Source organism: Symphodus melops, assembly GCF_947650265.1.
Source record: "Symphodus melops genome assembly, chromosome: 2".
In the NCBI taxonomy this organism is placed as follows: Eukaryota; Metazoa; Chordata; class Actinopteri; order Labriformes; family Labridae; genus Symphodus; species Symphodus melops.
Window position 1 is genome coordinate 30712097 of NC_136692.1, and position 21666 is coordinate 30733762.

General features: G+C 42.4%; 1 protein-coding gene and 1 long non-coding RNA gene across 2 annotated transcripts in view; one reads left to right on the forward strand and one right to left on the reverse strand.

Annotated features, from left to right (window-relative positions):
- The window catches only part of LOC306820606, a 113106-nt gene that overhangs the window by 55516 nt on the left and 35924 nt on the right, over window positions 1-21666 (forward strand). The gene's annotated exons all lie outside the window — the stretch shown is intronic.
- Window positions 10164-11514, reverse strand: LOC306820554 (trace amine-associated receptor 13c-like; the record flags this gene model as incomplete). The annotated part of the gene is made up of 1 exon (XM_079338435.1): window positions 10164-11514. The coding sequence occupies one exon, from the start codon at window positions 11512-11514 to the stop codon at window positions 10519-10521; it is 996 nt and encodes a 331-aa protein (XP_079194561.1). The 3' UTR covers window positions 10164-10518.

Sequence of the window (21666 nt, forward strand, 5' to 3'; positions counted from 1 at the left end):
ACTGTTCACCTTCACTCACGTGCGCATTTTGCACATCCATACGACAGTAAAACAAATATACCGCGTTTCAAAATGAAAGAATTACAGTTGTATTTCAAGCATGTTTAAATATAAGTTTTTAAATGTATGATTGTCCTTGCGTTTTGAATTCTGCTGCTACGGTGGCCCTGTAGTTCAACTGTGCAAATATTTTAAGATTGCGAAAACATTTCACTACATGCAACCGTATTTCATTTAACACAAAAACATGAAAAAACAAAACTGTAAATGTAACCCAGGTTATTTTCTGCATTTACACATTTACAGATGTTCATTAAACATATCGAACATTTACGTAAGTTCCTTAAATGCACCACCAGCACGGAGTGGAAAAGAAACGTTGCAGCATTGGAGGTCAGAAGTTTCTATATGATTTCTTCCGACTTTTCAGTTTAAATTAATGTGTAAAAAGGAAGCTGTTAGACCTAGAGATAAATAAAATTAGCTCATGACGTGTGTCTGAGAGTTAAAAATATTTTAGTGGAGCTGACGGTGTCGTCAGTGTGAGAGAAGTTAGTCTGCAAAAACTCTTTCCTGTTTCTCTCCTTTGATGTGGATATCCTGGTGAGTTGTCTGATTAGCTGATTAGCATGCAAAACTTGTTGGTATAATGTGTCGGTTGTATTTTATTTTTTAGTAATATTGAAAGAACTAAAACCAGTCAGGATATTGGGTGTAAAGTATGAAGTTAAAATGAACGGTAATTGGCTGAAATAGTGAGCTACTAAGCAATGCACGTGTGGTAATGTTATTATTGCCTCGTGGCCTCGTGTCCATGCGCTAAGCTAGGTTTTTTGTGGCTTTTCTGTAGTGCACAATATTCCAACATTTTCTGTGTTAAAAGTTGAACATAGCTGGAGGAAAATGTGAATGGAAATAATTGAATGATTTATATATTTGTGACTTCTGAAATATTTGGGTGTAAATGAATAAAAAACAGTCATTTAAGTACATAGATGATTTTTAAAATTTAAAAAAAAAAAAATTCACCCACAGTTTGAGTTGATTTTTGCTATTTATTTGTGAAGTAACTGCTCTGTACACTTGTGTGCAGGCTTCTTTTATTTGGGGGACGATTCAACCATGGACCAGGTTGTCGTGGCTGTTCGAGGGTGCTGTCTGGATGCTGAACCGTGGATAATGCGTCGTTCTAAAGGGCGGTAGGAAGCACATCATTGGAGCCTCACTAAAAGGATTTATTTTATTTGCACTTTAATTTTTTCTGAAATCTCAGTCCTTTTTTTTGTTTGGACCGTAAAGTCTGAAACCGTTAAAGGGAAGTGATTCAATTCGTTTATTATATTTTCAAGGGTGTTTTACGGGTTGATCAAGCTGTAGTTTTTGTTTAAAGGTACACATTTAAGATGTGTGAACAGGAAAAAGAACTGAAGCAACAAAATTCTCAAATATATTTCTCTTTTCCTCATCATGGATGGGACAAGGCCCCCATAGGAGTGAAGCTTTTATTTTTAGAGCTCCCCCTGCTGACTGGCTACAGTATAGGTCATAAATCCAGCCTCCTCAATGATAACAGAGGGGAATTGGGTCAAACTGTTAAGTTAAAATACTCGTCGCATGTTGACAGCCGCGGATCTTGCGTAGCTCTCTTAGTAAAAGTTACGTCGTGAAGTGAAGCCGAGACGCCACAGAGCTTTTCAGTTCAGTTTTTTCGTCTTTTTTGAGCTGGTAAAAGCTGTTTTTTCCCCAGTAAATTAATCTCACGGACCTGTGGACTCTAAGTGATCTTTGAAGTTTTTTCGGTAAGTAATAAAGTTTGATTTATGTCATTAGTTAAAGTGTTATCTAGCGAGCTAACATATTAGCAATTTAAGCTAGGTTACTTTTCAGGCATGATTTATCATTTTATTTTATTTTTTAACATGAGCAAACCTAATAACTGACATGCTATGTTTCTTGATATTGTTATATATCGTCTTTGTGAGTGGAATTGTATTTAAAACTGATAAATTGTAATTAAAATCAGCTCATAGATGCCGTTCATTGGCTGCACAGTTATGTTTCATAAAAGTAAGGTTTTAAAAAAAAGCGTCTTGGACAAAAACAAAGCTAAATACTATAAATCTGTCCTGTATAATTACTAATGTGTACATGATTACAGTCTGTGTGAAGAGTGTGTTATACAGAGATTAACATGTCACCATGCAGTCTGATATGTATAATAAGGTAGAATATTTCTCTAGATATCAGGATAAAACTAAAGTAAACTCTGATCTAATATAACTTCTGTCGGATTTAAGAGAATAACAGAAACGTGAACACAAACCTAAACAATCAGCGGTGGTGTGATATAATATTAACCGAGCATCATGCTGCTTAAACCTGCCAAATATTCAGCTTTGGCTTCCCCACACACATTACCAATTCAATAGTCACAAGTTGATCATTTTGTTCATTTAATGACGCTCATTGAGAAATTGTGTGATAACTTGACAAAACCTGACACAAAATATAAAAACAGGCTGCTGTTATGGTGGTTAGGAGGAGACAGACAGGCTCAATCAAAGAAGGCATAAAGATCACGTTTCTCCCAAAATCATATTTAATGTTTTTCTTATTTTGCTTCTATAATCATTAATGAAGATTTTATGTCTTATCATCGGTTTCCATCTTTTCACCAACATTTTATTATACATTAAACTAAGATTTATCTTTTTCTCGTGTTGTCTCTCTCTCTCTCCCAGCTCGTCCCAAAGCCCGCTGCTGTTGGATTGGAGGACCTGACCAATGCTTCTCTTAGCAGGGCGTTTGGTCTGATCATTCACAGCACTGGACAGCGGTCTGATGTGAAACAGTGGGCCGAGTGTCGCGCCTGAGCCACAGAGGACGCAGCTCGCACCTCCTGAGCAATGTTTGACAATTCATTCAAAAGATGAACTGAAAAAAAGAGAGGCTGTTTAATACAGAGGCTTTTCTTATAAGCAACATTTTCTTTTAGTTATATTTAGATTAATCTGCTATAACTTTAAAATACTGTACACTCATTTGCCTCTTTCAAACCTGTATAACCCACAAAAACCTTAAATACTACCTCCATCTAACTGAACAACCAAGTGAAAGAAAGTAACTTAAAATACCACACTATGTTTTTAAGCAAAATCTGTATTTGTTAAGGTAAGTTACAAGACTATTGTGACATTTCATGTGATTGAATAAAACGTAAATGTAATTGCCCTCTCAGTCGTGTCTGTATCATGCCACTCTACTCTCTTTATTTGCATGCTCTTTAACACTAACCTGCGTTAAATGTACTTTTAAAGCTATTTGTTTCCCAGCTGTGACTTCTATCATTGCCCTAGATATATTATCTAGTTATATTTTTTTGCAGCTTTAAACAGGAGAGAAAAGGTTCAAATCAATGAACCAGTGGTTCAGCAATAAAAGTGAGGAGGTTCCTGGTTTGAATCCCTGTCTGACAGGAGTCTCTTTGTGAGGAATTGCATGCTCTCCTCCTTCAACAGTCCAAAGGTGTTCACAGAGAGTAGAAAAAGTTAAGGGAGACCATCAGGTGAGATGGCAGGGGTACAGCATGAAAGATGTATGAAACATTCAGTATTGTTTTATAATTAACCTCATACATCTCAATGGGATACATAATGTGTTAGGCAAAACACTGATCACTACACTGACTTCTGGCATCTGTATCAGCCATCTTTCTTCTTCCTAAAATGAGGATAATAAAAAACAATTACAATAAGATGCACAACATCTCAGACAAGGAAAAGAACCAGAGAAAAGGTCCATACAGACAGAAACCTTAATGAAACAGATTAGTTTACCAACTCCACAGTAATGCACAGAAACACATTTACTCTCACACATTATTTACATAAATGTTCATGTAAATATACATAGAACTGAAGTAACTAGTGAGTGCAGATATGTTATATGATAGAAAGTAGTTTTAAAAGATGCACATAGTCCTAAAGTCATATTTTCACCAGCATGTTAGATCTGTACACAACTTATGTTGCTAACTTAGCTTAAAAATAGTTTAGTTGGTTTTTTGCCAAAAATGAAGGGTTTAATAACCCACAGAGTTACAGAAAACATGTTTAAATTCAATAATTAATTTAAAAACCGTGATTTTCTTAATTTTGAAATTAATGACGTTTAGATATTTGATTTGAAATAAATGGTGGTTTTGTTTTAACCTCTATGGTCGGTAGGTGAATTTCCCTCCGTAGAGATTCTTATGTTCTTGGCGTAGCTGGGCTGTGTAAGTCATCACGGCAGTATGCTAAATGGGCGGGGCGTGTTGCCAGGGCTCCTCCCGCCGAACTCTACTGCGCAGACTCTGGCGCCAAATGACGTAAGAATTTCAAGATGAAAGCCCCCATGAGGGCCGTAAAAAAGCTTCACGAACGTTGAGCGGAAACGGCTACAGTTCACACCCACTGTTCCTCATACATTTGTGTTGAGTGTGTTTGTGTGGACTGGAGGTCTTACTGCTATTTTAGACAGTCCCTCCAGGATTCCATGGACCTTTTTGGGGATTGTTGTGGCCTAAAGTGCCTGATTTCGCGGCAGCTTTTCCAAAAAATTGCAATGAATGTCGCAATGTTTTTTGCTGTTTTTTACAATTAAATTGCGGCAGGATGCGAAAATTGCAAAATAGTTGCGATTCTTTTTCATGTCATTTACTTTCTTGCACACACTTTGATGTGAATGATGGTACGAATTTCTGTGAATACGTTTGGTTACACTTTGTAGAGGTGACTTTACTGTTAGCAGACTACGTTCTATTCTGAGATGCTATGACCATATTTGAAGAGAAGAATGTCATTAGAGGTGTTCCAAAAGTACAATGTATGGCCTCAGTTGACAGTAGAATGAGGAATTGTTCTTCAAATAGAGGTTTGACATTGAAAGAGTAAAGGTGACGTGATTCTCCAGACCATGTATAGAAATATCCAAAGTGGGAAGGAATTTATGACTGTTGAACGGTATATAATGGCTCCACACTGAACATTAAATTGTCTATCTTTCAGCCTGCACAGAGTCTCAGTGTTGTCTGTTAGATTAGAACCACGGCCGTGATATGCTGCGTTAATATTATCCAGTCTTTTGATAGATTCAGTTTTAGGGACATTTATATTATTCAACCCATCAGTGAATGAGTGATATTTTAACATGAGCAGTACGATTTACTTTATGAAGCATATTCATCTACCTCACTCAGTCACTTTGGTGATGTATAGCTCGCCGTTTTCGCGACTCTGATTGGTGAAACTGCGGGGAAAATTATTTTGATTGTTCAAATTGGCAGAAAAGTTGCGGTGATTGGACAAAATTGCAAGGTCACCAGAAGTGGCGTGGATTGGTTGAATTTGCGTGAATTGTTGCGATCGCAACATTGTGACTTCCTGGAGGGACTGTTTAGAGTTGCTACTGTGGAAGTCGAAAGAACGAGACGAGAGAACGAGATTCCGGAGCCGGTGAGTTTATTCTCAGACTTCCATCAAAACAATAACAACATTCACCCGGAAGTGCTACCCCTTATATCCGCTTTCCTCTGGCCTATCTGCCAATCCCATCTGGTGATGAGCACCCCTAGTGGACTGCCACACAGGCCCCCCCCCCCCAAAACACCAGATTTGGCATAAAGAAACCAAACTGCAAAGCAACAGGAGGAAACAGAAACAAACCACAAAAACACATAATCAAATCCTCCTAGGAGGGTTAACTGGACGCCCATAGCGGCTAACTTGCCCACTACCCTCGGGTAAACACGACACCTCCCGTCGGGGACGACCCCGCCGGCGGCGAGCCTGGCCCGGAATAGCGGGCAATTCAGCCTGTCTGTCCAATGAAGGAACAGTGTCCGCAACTGCTGCCCGCGGCCGGCCACGACGAGGAGGAAGCGCAGGCACCGTCACGCTGTCTGGGTCCTGATGGGCAGGCTTCACGCGATCAACCGCCACTCGCTCATGTCGACCACCAAAGTCAATGATGAAGTTTTTAAGACGTATCGTAAGGAGGCTGGAGTGGGGAGCGATGCGCGCCATGCCGGATAAACACAAATTTGGCCCCCTGGAGGTCCTTTGGCATGTGGGAGCGGGGCAGACAGTGATGCACAGGTACAGGAACCACTGACTTGGTAGCCCCCTGCGCAGCGGGCCACCAGGCCCCCAACGTCCCTTGAGCCAAGTTTGCAGGCAGGAAATCCCCCGGGACCCTCAGCGGCTGACCGTAAACTAGCTCTGCAGCCAAAGCCTAGAGGTCCTCCTTCGGGGCCGAGCGCAGGCCCAACATGACCCATGGCAGCTGGTCAACCCTAGACGCTTGTTTGAACATGTTGAGCGCCGCCGATCACGTCAGGGTCACCAGTCGAAAAGAAGTCGAAAGGACAAGAGAACGAGAACGAGATTCCGGAGCCGGTGTGTTTATTCTCAGACTTCCATCAAAACAATAACAACATTCACCCGGAAGCGCTACCCCTTATATCCGCTTTCCTCTGGCCTATCTGCCAATCCCATCTGGTGATGAGCACCCCTAGTGGACCGCCACACTACTACCAATCTCCTTAAAAGACTTAGTTAACTCAAAGATTGAGTAATTTGAAACTCTTGAACCTCTCTAACCTTCTGATCTTTTGACACTGACATCTAGAATATTTGATGCAAAATATTTTGAATTGATGATATACTGGAGGTTTAACTGTACCCCCTCGTTAGAGGACTGCAAAATGTATTTCACAAACATGGCTCTGGTCATATCAAAATCTCTCCCTTGCTTTCTGTGACTCTTTTAAGACACACTCACATATAAACATTTTATATGTTATAAATAAATACACAGGTAAAAACGTGTGTTGTGCAGTGTCCTTGTGTGTCCTGAAAGGTGCTAATCAACTAAATATTAAATATTAAGTATTATCAATTTATATTGTTAACACATAAACATCCTCACTGACTCTCTCTCTCTCTCACTCACTCTCTCACACACACACGCTTTCTCACAGTCATGGTGCTAGCAGTGGTATTATGGTAAGAAATGAAGAATGTGTGCTTGCACATATGCCGTGCTATACACCAAACAATTTCTTCCAAAGAGGAAGAATCTTCTGGAAGAAATACATTCAAATGAACAATCACACTTCTTTCTTTACTAAAATATCAAATTGATTAATTTATACATTTATCAATATCTATCCATCCATCCATCGATTTTCCACCGTTTATCCGGGGCCTGGTCACGGGGGCAGCCCAGACTTCCCTCGCCCCAGAGACTTCCTCCAGCTCATCCGGTAGGACCCGGAGACATCCCCAGGCCAGCCCAGAGACATAGTCTCTTCAGCGTGTCCTAGGCCTACCCTGATGCCTCCTCCCATAGGGACATGTCTGGAACACCTCCCGAGGGAGTCATCCAGGGGGCATCTAGAACAGATGCCCAATTCACCTCAGCTGACTCCTCTTGATGTGGAGGAGTAGCGGCTCTACTCCGAGTTCCTAACTGGTGACCGAGCTCCTCACCCTATCTCTAGGGGTTCGCCCAACTACCCTAAGGAGGAAGCCTATTTCAGTCGCTGGTATCCGAATCTCGTTCTTTCGGTCGTGACCCAAAGCTCATGACCATTTTGTGAGGGTGGGAACAAAGCTCGACCAGTAAATCGAGAGCCTCGCCCTTTGGCTTAGCTCCTTCTTCACAACAACGGACCGATGCAACTGCATGACTGCAGTCTCACTAAATCTAGCCTCTAGACCTCCCGCAAAAGCTCAGGTTCCTTCCCCCCAGTGAGGTTTCGCTGAGGTGAAATTTTATTAAAAGTAATGCAGTTGTATTTGTTTTTGCTTTTATGTCAATAACATTTTTTTAACTCAGGTAAATAAATAATAAACATTTTGTTTGCATAAAAACTTCATGCCACCTCTGCGTAAGTCAGGGCCTGGGCTGGACCACCAGTCTAAAAGGTCTGGATTCGGCCCTGCTTGTTGAACTGACAGGCTTCTAATCATATGTCACTTTGTACATAAACAAGTGAATGACAGGGTCATGAGTCAACTTTTATCAGATAGAAGTCAGAAAACTTCTTAAGGATTACACTCTTTCCTCACCACGCCAATCCAGAGTGACTGACATGCTTATGCTGAGAAAATCACATCTGATTTAATTTTTAATATGGCTGGGTGATTCAACCAGGTCGTAAATATATATGGGAACAAGATTTCAGGCCATTTAGTTGTCTGGCCTTTAGAACATATCTGACAACAATTCCATCCGAATCACTTCAGTTTATTTCTCAATCTTTCCTTGTCAATGTACAGTAATAAATAATATGGGAAAAATAAATATTATTTTATTTGAATTAACTTCACTGTTTTAAACAATATGTAGGTGTCCCCTCTGAGATTTATAGACATCTCTTAAGCCTGCAAGTTCCCTATTAGCAACATATTTAAAGTAAAACAAAAACCCAATTTGAAGTAATATTGTGGTTAAACACAGCATAAGTAAATGTGGTATTAATTTCTTGTATTTTTAAAATGACTAGAAAGACTTTGTTAGTGTAGACCACTGATTTAGGTAGCCTGCCGCGAAGCCGCTTTTTGCACGGCCTATTTTAAAAAAACACGGCCTTGAAATTTTTGCACGGCTTGACCTAGGCCGTGCAAAAATCTACATTTAATAGACGTGCTTACTACACGGGTTTCTGTACGGTGCCACCCGTGCCCTATTTGGTAGGCGGAATGTCAGGATAACGATAGCCGCTATGTAAATAGCGTCAGATGGTAGCAGCTAACCGCTAACAGCTATCCGCTAACTAATAAATCCAACAAAAGAGAAAAACGCTACATAAACAAAACCAACGCTGGAAACATCCAGCAGTTCATCCACTTTGTCATTGGCATGTGACTGTTTATTACAAGAACTCAATCCAGCTTTGTTTCAGAGAAGGCTGTGTGCGGCGAGGAGAAATACACACGTAAACAATCAGCTGTGTTACAGTCAATGGTTTAAACACGGTGGAGTTTTGTTTACCAACGTAACACAGGAAGTGACGACTCTTTCAACCAATCAACGGACTGCAGGGTTTAGCTCCAGATGATTGACTTATCAAGGTCTAGGGATCTATTATTACTGGATGACACATGTAATATTATGAATTTATGTGTTGTTTGTTTTTTAAAGAAAGTGCAGATAGAAGCAGTGGGCCAACAAAGGGCTTAGACAACATGAACCAAGTGAGTTGCAGTCAAATGATGAAGGGGTGTGTCAGGGTAGGGGCTGTACAGTAAATCAACATTATGAAGCTTGGGAAAACTAAAATGTGAAAACTAAAACGTGTAACAATGCATCTTATTGAACAGAATGCACCATTTAGAGACTTATTCAGTTTTCTTCAAAACTAGTGTGTTAGGGAGCACATAACCGCCGCGCCGCCGTTAGTGACACTGAAAAAAATTTGCACCCCCTGTATTTTTTTTTGCACCCCCTGTTTTCCCATTTCTGCCTAAATCACTGGTGTAGACTGATAGACCCCACTCAGTCAGGTGTGTGTGTTGCATGTGATGTTTCAGGGTCCTTTATACGTACGTTTGTTTTGGATTTTATATGTTTTTATCTATATCTTTATTTTCTAATGATAGTTTTTATTGTATTATAATCATGTAAAGCATGCTGTGTTTAAATTTTATAACGTGTTATGAAAATAACTTATTTCAGAAACTTTTTGTGGCATTAGGTGGGTGTGCCGACTGATCGGCCTTTTCTGACGGCTGCAGCCAACAATTATTACATTTCATGGTATTCTTGATCCTTGTGTTGTTTAATCTTTATAAAAGTTTTATATTGATGATACAATTCGCCCAAAAAAATCAAGTTTCAGGTTACAAAAGAATCAGCTTTATTTATCGTGTCTTTAACTGGAACATTGAGTTTTCTGTAATGTGAGAGAAGAAACAGGGAACATTATCACATTCAGAACGGGGAAAACAACATTTACATTCACATTATTGCTTAACAAATTACTTTCAATTAGTCAATCAAGAAATTTCCTTTGAACAAAATGTTGCACCTCTTGACTTCACGCTGAATCCCTAATCTTTAAATCATCACACTGCTTAGAGAGAGAAGAGGGAAGAGGGAATAAAGAAAGGCACAAATGCACAGTGTGACATCAAACATATTGACAACAATCCAGAAATCACACATCCAAACATAAAGGACAGCTGCAGAGAGGAGCAAAAAAAGTCACTGAAACAAAGAGACACTCTGCAGGGCTCCAATCTTCCTGAAACATATTTCACCTGGGTGACGTTCTGAGCAGAACCTGCTTTTCTGACACCGTGGTGGAAACATTTCTGGAGCTCTGCAGTGTGCCAGCCGTCTTTCTCTTTGTTTTAGTGACATCAAACATGTGACATAAAACATTCTGCATGTGCACTGATCACTTTGCATAGCTGACAGATGTTTGAGTTTTGTTATGCTCAGACTGAACAGGTCATATACATCATATCTTTAAAGTATATTAACCAGAGACGAGGACTGCTCCAGGATCTTTAGTGAGACGATGAACCTGATCGCTTTTCTAAACCACGGATAGAACAAAGCGTATATGAGAGGGTTTAAACAAGAGTTAATGTAGAGCAGCCAAGACGCAATGCTGACCCGCAACGATGCACTGTTTGCTGTTTCTTCTCCTGTAAGAGAGGAAATGTAATATGGACAGAAAGTGATCAAAAACACCAGTATGACTATGCCCAGAGTCCTGGCTGCCTTTCTCTCTGATTTCTTTGCAGTGATTCGACCCTTGCCCACTGCAGCATCTGTAACATGAGTCTGCATGGCACGAGCCTGAGACACTGCAACGATAAACACTCTCATGTACAGAACAATGATGACCATACAGGGGGCAATAAAGGTGAACACGAGGTCCACTGTTCCTGACACATAGTCAATCGCCACCACACACTCCCCAAAGCAAGAGTTATATTTGTCGGCCTGCTTCACATGTTCCTTGAAGATCAGCCCGTTGTAAAGGATTGAGCAGGCCCAGCACAGACACACACACAGCCCCACTCTGTTGCGAGTGATGTGGTTTGAATACTGCAGAGGATAACAAATAGCTACATAGCGATCGATTGATATGAGCACCATGTTCCCCACAGAGGCTGAGGTAAGAGTGAAGGCTATAATGTCAGAAAAAGTACACATGAGATCTCCCAGCAGCCAGCAGGTTTCTGTGACCCGTACCATTATCACCGGCATCACCAGCAGCCCAACAAGGAGGTCTGAGATAGCCAGGGAGAGCAGGAGCAGGTTGGTGGGGGTGTGAAGCTGTCTGAAGTGAGAGATGGAGATGATGACAAGCAGGTTAAGAACAACAGTGAGAACAACGATAGAGGACAGCAAAGCATACAGGAGGACGGCCTCAGAGCGAGGGCGCATAATACCCCTGCAAGACAAGTTGAGGAGCTGAGGGTAGCAGAGCTCGGCTCCCTGCTGGTCGTCCATGATCCAGCACTGAGGGGAGGTGGTGACCTGAAGCTGCTGAGCTCAGTCAGCTCTCTGAGTGCCAGAATGATCACAGCTCACTTTTCTCTGATGGAATCTCCCTCGTCATCCTCTTCATCCTGTCAGCTCTCGGCCAATGGGCAGCTGTAGTCGGTGTCGTCCTTTCTTCTGATCTCTCCTCCTCTTCCTCACCTCTCCCTTGATTATTCCCCCCTCCCTCCTACCGTCTATCTCCTTGTACATGATGCAACATTGAAGTCTAATGTGAAACTTTAACAGAAATCTTTTCTCTGACCTGTAAATCTTAAAGTGAACTGTAAAAGGTCCGAACTTTAACACAGTTTAATGTTATCGGACACTGGTTCGCCCTCCTACACTCTTCCCAGAGGCGCTGCTTATCAACTGTCAAGGCAGGCAGCAGCTTGGGGCCCCAGGCCAGTAGGACCCCCCAATAACTGATGAACTTTAAACCAAAGCATTGCCTTAAAAAATGTGCACATTTTGGCAAAGGAAGTAGGAAGCCTCCTTAATGAGGCCCCATCTGACAGCAGTCACTCTGAATGTCCTGTTAAATGTTGCATGCATTATTGCTGGAAAATAATTGTAGATGCTGGTTGAGAGAGGCCCTTAATGAATGTTTGCCTCGGGCCCCAACAGACCCATGAAGCGCCCTGCAGATATTCTGGGGTTCAGCCTTTGTTATGGCAGCCTTCACTGTCTGGAAGGCTCTTCCAGTAGTTATCTGTAATGCTACATCCTCAGAACAATTGACATTACTTTAGTTTGTGAACCTACCAGGACGATTTTAACTGCAGCCTCCCTGACATTTTATTATTGCTCTGAGCTGATGGAAAAAAACCAATAACCCAGAGTCTAGAAACAATAACACAATCGTCCTGATGTCACATGAACGCATTGTTTCATATTTGACCTTTTCACCTGGGAACAAACTTCAGAATCCCAACATGGTTGATAAAGCTGCTTGCAGGCTCATTGAGAGAGGCGCTGCTTATCAACTGGCAAGGCAGGCAACTGCTTGGGGGCCCAGGCTATAAGGGCCCCAAATAACTGACAAACTTTAAACCAAAGCATCAACTCAACATAGTAATCTTTAATGATACATCCTCAGAAGTATTTTAATTACACTGCTCAAAAAAACAAAGGGAACACTCAAACAACATAATGTAATTCCAAGTCAATCACACTTCTGTGAAATCAAACTGTCCAGGAAGCAACACTGATTGACAATCAATTTCACATGCTGTTGTGCAAATGGAATAGACAACAGGTGGAAATTATAGGCAATTAGTAAGACACCCACAAGTAAGGAGTGGTTCTGCAGGTGGTGATCCCAGACCACTTCTCACTTCTGACGCTTTCTGGCTGATGTTTATGTCACTTTTGAATTCTCCCGGTGCTTTCACTCTCATGGCCAGTACATCAGGAGACGTGGAGGAGGCCGTAGGAGGGCAACAACCCAGCAGCAGGACCGCTACCTCCGCCTATGTGCAAGGAGGAACAGGTGGAGTGTAATGGGGAGGGGCTATGGAATAATATGTGAAGTGTACTGAAATTGACCAGAAAATTATTGATAAGTAGAGTGGGATGACCGGGTGAGAGCACACTGTTGACAAGGAGGAACCAAAAGATCGCGCGGCTTAATTGAAATTTATTAAAAGGATGATAATATAAAAAAAAACAGGATAATAACAAAATACCCACAAATAAGAATGCTAAAGTCCATAAAAACACGTGGGCTAAGAATGCTTAAAAAAATGGCGCCGTCCCCTTCCTCCTCCAGGCAGTAAATCTTCTTCTGGTCACACGAACCGGGTCACCTGCAAATGCAAAGCATATACGCCAGCACGGGGATACGAGACTATTAAGGCCTTAGGCTACAGGGTGGAGTGTCGCTACAATACTTACACTCGAGGCAGAGTTTCCTCTGCCCCTGTGTGTGTTAGGTTTCACAACACTCCTTCACTCAGTCCCGATCTCTCCCGGCTGGCTCCTGAGACACCTGCGCGGAAACAACAAGCGGCAGTCAACGTCCTAAAACAGCGGGCTTCCTGTTTCACTTCTCTCCGACAAGTGCTACTATACGTCCCCAAAGGGTACTTACACGGAAAGCAGAGTCCTCCTCTGCCCCTGCGTGTGTATCGCCTTGCAGCACTTGCGGTCTCAGCGTGCGTGGTCCCCGATGCGTGTGCCGTCCTTCACCTTTACTCCTTGAGCGGTGGTACGCGGTCTTCCTGCTCTTCCGGTTCCGGCCACGTTCCCGTTTCCGTCCCCGTTCCCGTCTCCGTCCCCGTTCCGTTCCCGTTCTCGTCCCGTTCGCGTTCTCCGTTTGTTGCTTCCGTCCTTTTTATGTGCGTTCCTCCGCACCAACACAGGTGCGCTGATTTGAAGGTCTCCGGGATTGGGGCAAAGTCATGTGATTAATTAAGTCATGAAGCATGTGACTATGGCAGTTCTTAAGATATAAATGAAAAGTAAAATACACTGCAAACGATAAAACCAACACAAAAACACAGCACACAATAAAAACAAAAAATAAAATGCCATAACACATATGCTGGATCACAGGAGCACTGCCAGAGCCCTGCAAAAGGACTTCCAGCAGGCCACATGTGTCTGCTTAAACTGTCAGAAACAGACTCCATGAGGGTGGTATGAGGGCCCGACATCCACAGGTGTGGGTTGTGCTTACAGCCCAACACCGTGCAGGACGTTTGGCATTTGCCAGAGAACACCAAGATTGGTAAAGTCACCACTGGCGCCCTGTGCTCTTCACAGATGAAAGCAGGTTCACACTGAGCACATGTGACAGACGTGACAGTCTGGAGACACGGTGGAGAACGTTCTGCTGCCTGCAACATCCTTCAGAATGACCGGTTTGGTGGTGGGTCAGTAATGGTATGGGGTGGCATTTCTCTGGGGGCCGCACAGCCCTCCATGTGCTCGCAAGAGGTAGCCTGACTGCCATTAGGTACCCAGATGACATCGTCAGACCCCTTGTGAGACCATCTGCTGGTGCAGTTGGACCTGGGTTCCTCCTAATGCAAGACAATGCTAGAACTCATGTAGCTTGAGTGTGTCGGCAGTTCCTGCAAGATGAAGGCATTGATGCTATGGAATGGCCTGCCTGTTCCCCAGACCTGAATCCAATTCAGCACATCTGGGACATCATGTCTCGCGCCATCAACCAGCCCCACAACAGACTGTCCAGGAGTTGTAGGGAGGTCATACAGGCACGTGGAGGCTACACACACTACTGAGCCTCATTTTGACTTGTTTTAAGGACATTACATCAAAGTTGAACCTGCCTGTAGTGTGTTTTTCCACTTTTATTTTTAGAGTTTCTCCAAATGTAGACCTCCATTGATTCGTAAAGTTCGATTTCCATTGATCATTTTGGTGTGATTTCTTTTTTCATCACATTCAACTATGTAAAGAGCAAGATCTAGGATGTTTTGTTTTAGTGTTCCCTTTTTTTTCTGAGCAGTGCACTTTAGTTTGTGAACCAGCCAGGACGATTTTAGGTGCAGCCTCCCCGACATTTTATTATCACTCTAACATGAAAGAGCAGCAACAAAAACCCAGACTGCAAAAACATAAAGACAATCGTCCTGATGTTAGATTTTTTACCTACACATTTTTTTATATTTCATATTTGACCTCAGCTTTTCACCTGGGAACAAACTTCAGAATCCCAACATGGTTGATAAAGCTGTTGGCAGGCTCATTGAGAGATGGCAACGGCAAAACCTTCATTCTCTTGTCCGTTCTACATTTTGACCAGGACCTTGAAACACATGTCTGGAGAGAAGGTTCTAGATGATTTTATTGATCTCACAGTGAAAACTTCAAGAGTCATGGAGACAAGTGACGATATGGAGACAGGATTCATTCCAGAGCTATAGACCAGTGGTGTTCAAACTTTTTTTCTTGCGGGCCAAAATTGTCGCGTTAGAATCGCTCACGGGCCACAGGGCTTTTTTTTTTTTTTTTTTTTAAATATTGGTAATGAAATACACAATAACTAATTGCTTTGGGAAACTGTTGTGTTCTAATTTTTTGGAAATAATAGTCAGGATTTTATAGGTCTCCCTCGCTAACATGAAAAAGAAAAAAAGAACGAAATATGCCATTTGATGAGGCCTTGGGCCAAAATCTTCTGATTCTTCGATTTGAAGTCAAGGGCCACAAAAAATCCACTCAAGGGCCACAAATGGCCCCCGGGTCGCACTTTGGACACCCCTGCTATAGACAAAGCTGGGTCCAGTGAATGTTGATGCAAATGTTGAGCCTCTCTTCTTTGGCTTCAAGTAAAAAAGTAACTCATGAATAATACTGCATTTTACATTTCAGACCTCCTCGTTCCATATTCCACTCTTTGTCCACATTGATCATCTAATCTCAACCTTATTTCCATCTTAAACTCTCACTTTAAAATTAATTAATTTGTTTTATACTTTATAAATTCAGAAATTCAGTTTACACTCTGTGTAATGAACATGAACACACACATAGGCCTAGATACACACTCATGCAGAAACAGGATCCTAGTGACATGCATTAATGGAGAGGTCTCAGAGTGAGGGGGCTGCCCATGCGAGCGCTACAGAGCAGTTTTTAGGGTTCGGTGCCTTGCTCAAGGGCACCTCTGCAATGCTCAGGAAGTGGACTGGCACCTCTCCAGTTACCAATCCAATTTCTGGACTTGGTCCGTGCCGGGACTTGAACCGGCGACCCTCCGGAGGTCGTCACCTTAGTTTTTGTGTCTGGCTACGTAACTACCAGTTGGACCCCATCTGAATCTTTGTGAATCTTGTTTGACTCATCTGAGTTGGTCAGCGTTGGTGCGGGTCATGAGAGGAATTACTGATTGGCTGAGGTCACCTCCCTCTCTTCTTTTCTTTTTCCACTAAAAGACTAAGGACTGATAACGTGGCATTTTAAACTTTTTATCAGATATTACCTCGATTATTAGGCTACCTATAATACGAGTGGTGACAGACAGCGGTGTGAAAATGGTGTTCTCGTATTAAAACAGCAGACTACCGTCGTCTGGTGGCATTGAGAGTTATTTCCTCTCACGCATAACGCAGAACATACATGGTGGCCTTCAGCTGTACTCTTTGCGCCGTGTTGAAGTGCAACTTTTTGGCCAAGATGAAAGGCAACGTGTGGCGACGCCACAGGCGGCTTTCATCGCCACCAGTTATTTACCATCTGCTTGGTGTGTTAGGGCCTTGAGACTTATGATTTCAAACCTGCAAGGACTGGTCAATGCTGCAAAGGAAACCCATGAGATCTTCTGTGTCCTTGAAAATAGCTTAGGAAATAGTGGAGAGGTTACAGAAAATTCCTAAAACAAAGAAAATAGTTGAATTAATTCAAGCTTTGGAGACAGCTCCCCATCTTTATCTATCAGTAAGTTTACATCAAGCTTGGTTTAAAGATCAACTTGGTGTTTTTATTGGACTTCTGGACCACCTAAGCCTTGAATAGGGTGGCATTAGGCCTCTTGGACTGGCAAGACTTTTCAAGCCCTTTTTTACATTTGCTTTAAAAATGTCCTCCTGGTGAATTTCCGGCATGTCAAGCTTCATTTTTGTCCTAACATGGTTTTTATTTTGTTGAACATCTCGTGTGTCACCATGATGAACTGACTTTAATGTATTTACGGTATGGTATCATACATGATCATGTTATAGAGAGGCAGAGAGGAATATTTCAACTGTACTGATGTTTCTGAGCTTTTCAGAGTTTGTCTGTTTGTTTTAGTTTAGTGATAAAGAGTTTAGTGATTTTTCGATCATGTCTGTAGTGAAGGCTCCTGTGTGGGGAGGGGGTTTGTTGCATCATGTGTTGATGTTCAAGTGTATTCATTCATGCCTTTCAACTAGAACTCACCTGTGGTTCAAAGTATTATCATTGTTATTAACATGCTCCCTCTGGGATGACGACACGGCTCTCATTAGCATGTTTGAGTTCATGTTGAAACTACAGTGAGGATACAGTCAGAAGGTGTTAATGAATACACTGGTGGTGAGGACAAGTTTGTGTTTTCAGCTGGTCTGAATAATAATAATAAGTCTTCAAAAATAACTTTCATGATCTACAGATATAAAATTAAATATCTTTGTTAACAAACAACAATCATTGTGATTTTATAGGGTTTCTTGAAGTCATCACCTTGTGCAGACAATTAAACCGGTTGTTTGAACAGGTGTTTTCCTTCTTACAAATGTGGTCAAAGAAAACAGTGATTATAAAAGATTTACGTTTTACCCAACTTTGTATTCACGATGTCTTAAAAGATCAATCAGTGAGTTGTGTGGAGAGTGAACTGGACTCTGAAGACATGGGTAATGACCAGTTCAGCTGTTTCCTTGGCAGACGGCAGTTTGGACTATGGCAAAATTTGACCATTGTCAGGATGGGACTTGTGATGCAGTATTGGCAAGAGTTGTAGGATGCCAGCAGGGGTTTGGTGGAATGGTTTTTGCTGGTTACAATGGTACCATTATGTAAGGGCCAATTTAATGGCCAACAGTCATCAAAGAACGGCTCCCACCCCTACATCTGAGGACTTCTACTCGACTACACACTGTCTCTTGAAATCTGGCTTCCTCTTTCTTCTTGGAAAGGATCTGCATGTCATCTCGATAAATGAGCACAAACTGTCTCCGAGGATATTCTTGACCAGGGCTTGAAAAAACAAGGCGGCAACAAGTGCATGACAGGGAGTCAACTTTTATCAGATAGAAGTCAAATAACTTCTCTCTTTCCTCACCACGCTAATCCAGAGTGATTGACACGCTTCTGCTAAGATAATCACGTCTGACTTATTTGCTAAAATGGCTGGGTGATTCAACCAGGTTGTAAATATATATGGGAACAACATTTCAGGCCATTTAGTTAGCTCATTCGTCCGGTCTTTTAAAACATATCTAACAACAATTCCATCCTATTCTGTTCAGTTTATTCATAAATCTTTCCTTGACATTATACAGTCATTAAACAATCATGAGAAAATATGCGACATGAGAGTTTGTAAGCAATAGCATCTGCGTTATCTTGGTATAAACACATGATCAGAGCATGTCCTAGGTCTAGCCCGAGGCCTCCTGCCGGAGGGACATGCCCAGAACACCTCCCCAGGGAAGCATCCAGAGGGCATCCGGACCAGATGCCCTGGCCACCTCAGCTGACTCCTCTCAATGTGGAGGAGTCGTGGCTCTACTCTGAGCTCCTAACTGGTGACCGAGCTCCTCACCCTATCTCTAAGGGTGTGCCCAGCCACACTATGGAAGAATCACATTTGTGCGCGCTCCCATGTATCGGGCTACAGTCCTCGTGCATTTTCCGACTCTATCCACCATCCTGTCCATTAATGGCTGAAAAGCCCAAAAATAGAACTTTAAAAAAATATATATATATATATATATATATATATATCGAGAGCCTTGCCTTTTGCCTAGCTATTTTTTCACCAGGACGGACTAATACAGCGACCTCATGACTGCCGACGCTGCACCGATCCATCTGTCGATCTCGCGCTCCGTCCTCCCCTCACTTGTGAACAACACCCTAAGATACTTAAACTCCTCAACCTGGGGCAAGGACTCACCACCAATCCGGAGAGGGCAGGCCATCTTTTTCTGGTTCGAGAACCATGGCCTCAGATTTAGAGGTGCTGATCCTCATCCCAGCCGCCTCACACTCTGCAGTGAACCGCCCCAGTGTGCGCTGAAGGTTCGGTTTAGATAGAGCCAACAAGACCACATCATCCACAAAAAGCAGAGACGAGATCCTGTGGTCCCCGAACCGGACCCCCTCCGGCCCCTGGCTGCACCTAGAAATTCTGTCCATAAAAGTTATGAACAGAACCGGTGACAAAGGGCAGCCCTGCGAGAAGTCCAACGTCCCGCTGGCAAGCAAACCAGGCTCCTGCTCTGGTCATACAGAGGCCGGACCGCCCTTAGCAAAGGGCCCCGAACCCCATACTCTTGGACCACCCCCCACAGGACACCATAGGGGACACGGTTGAATGCCTTCTCCAGATCCACAAAGCACATGTGGACTGGTTGGGCGAACTCCCATGAACCCTCAAGCACCCGCTGGGGAGTGTAGAGGTGGTCCAGTGTTCCACGGCCAGGAGGAATCCGGTGATCGGGATGCCGCAGCCCCCACTGTCGACTGCTGCCTGATCCACACTGCATCCAATCCCTAGAGTTTCCTCTGTGGTCCACAGGAGGACAGGCCCGTGTCACCCATTCGGGCTGGGCCCGACCGGGCCCCAGGGGCAAAGGCCAGGCCACCAGGCGCTCACCTACGTTCCCCAACCCCAGGCTTGGCTCCAGGGTGGGACCCCGGCTGCACCATTCCGGGCAGCGTCACAGTCCTTATTGCTGTTGTTGTCACAGGGTTTCTTTGAACTGCTTTTAGTCTGACACATCACCTATGACCTGTTTGCCTTGGGAGACCCTGCTGGGGGCATGAAGCCCCCGACAACATAGCTCCTCGGGTTATTCGGGTACTCAAACTCCCCCACCACGATAAGGTAGCAGTTCAGGGGGGAGGAGCAGAGACATAGTCTGCTGAAATTAATAACAGAACATTTAAGACAATGAATATATCAAAATGTTGAGTGCCTGTTGACAGAGAGATCATTAGTAGTCCGGATTTAGACGAAACCACATCTAGTTACTCGATTTATTTGAGAACTTGTTTCAGCCCCACATGATATTGATTTTAAGAGTAAAAGATTGTCTCCAGCTTAAAACACACTTTTCCTGCTCTCTGAAACATAGTTAGAATTTATCATTTATAAGACTCAGTCAGAAAGGCTAATTGTACTTTTTTAAATAGATACGTAGTCCAAGATTTGACACTTTTTATGATGGGCCATAATGTGAGGTTCTGAGTATGAGCAGTATGTAAAATAGAATAATTCTTTTTTTTTTCCATTGTAACCCATACAACAGAATTAAAAAAGTGCCAAACAGTCAGTGCATCAGTAAATGTGAGTACATGTACGGGTTAATCAGAGCTCAAATCACAAACAACACTGGAGTCTCTGTTGATTGTCAATAACCGCTAAAGTCACTTCAATTAAAAAAAACCAAAAAACACGAGAAAATCTAAAAGGTTGAGTCTCTTCATGTTAAAGATTCACAAATGCATCAAACAACCTGCTGCATTAGATTGCTGTCATGAATAACAGCTGCAACTTTGAATGAAGGCTGGTGAAGGTTAGGGCACTTAAAAAGAGAGCAGCCAGAATAGAACAATAAAGCATCTGAAGAAGAGCTCTGCTCACACAGCGTTGTGAAGGTGCATTTAGTAACCATGGTGACGTTCTGTCGGACAAACAGCCCGTTGACCTGAGGCCTGCAGAGACTTTAAGTTCCTCTCTGCCACCTCTGTGTGTGTGGATGATAAATATTATTTAATTTGAATTTACTTCACTGTTTTAAACAACATGTAGGAGTCCCCTCTGAGATTTATAGACATCTCTTAATCCTGCAAGTTCCCTCTTGGCAACTTGTTTAAAAACGAATAACATTTGAAGTAATATTGTGGTTAAACACAGCATAAGTAAATGTGGTATTAATTTATTGTATTTTTGAAATGACTAGAAAGACAAGTCCACACGTGGTTAGTGCAGACTGATAAAACCCTTTAAATCAGGTGTGTGTGTGTGTGTGAGTGTGTGTGTGTGTGTGTGTGTGTGTGTGTGTGTGTGTTGCATGTGATGGTTCAGGATCCTTTATACGTACGTTTGTTTTGGATTTCATATGTTTTAATCTATTTCTTTATTTTGTAATGATAGTTTTTATTGTCTTTATTATATTCATGTAAAGCATGCTGTGTATAAATTTGTATAACGTGTTATTAAAATAATTTATTTCAGAAACTTTTTGTGGCATTAGGTGGGTGTGTCGACTGATCGGCCTTTTCTGACGGCTGTGATTTTATGACACTCTTGATCCTTATGTTGTAAAACCTTATAACAGTTTGATATTGATGATAAAAAACACAAAAGAATCAACTTTCAGGTTACAAAGAATCATCTTTATTTATCGTGTCTTTAACTGGAACATTGAGTTTTCTGTAATGTGAGAGAAGAAACAGGGAACA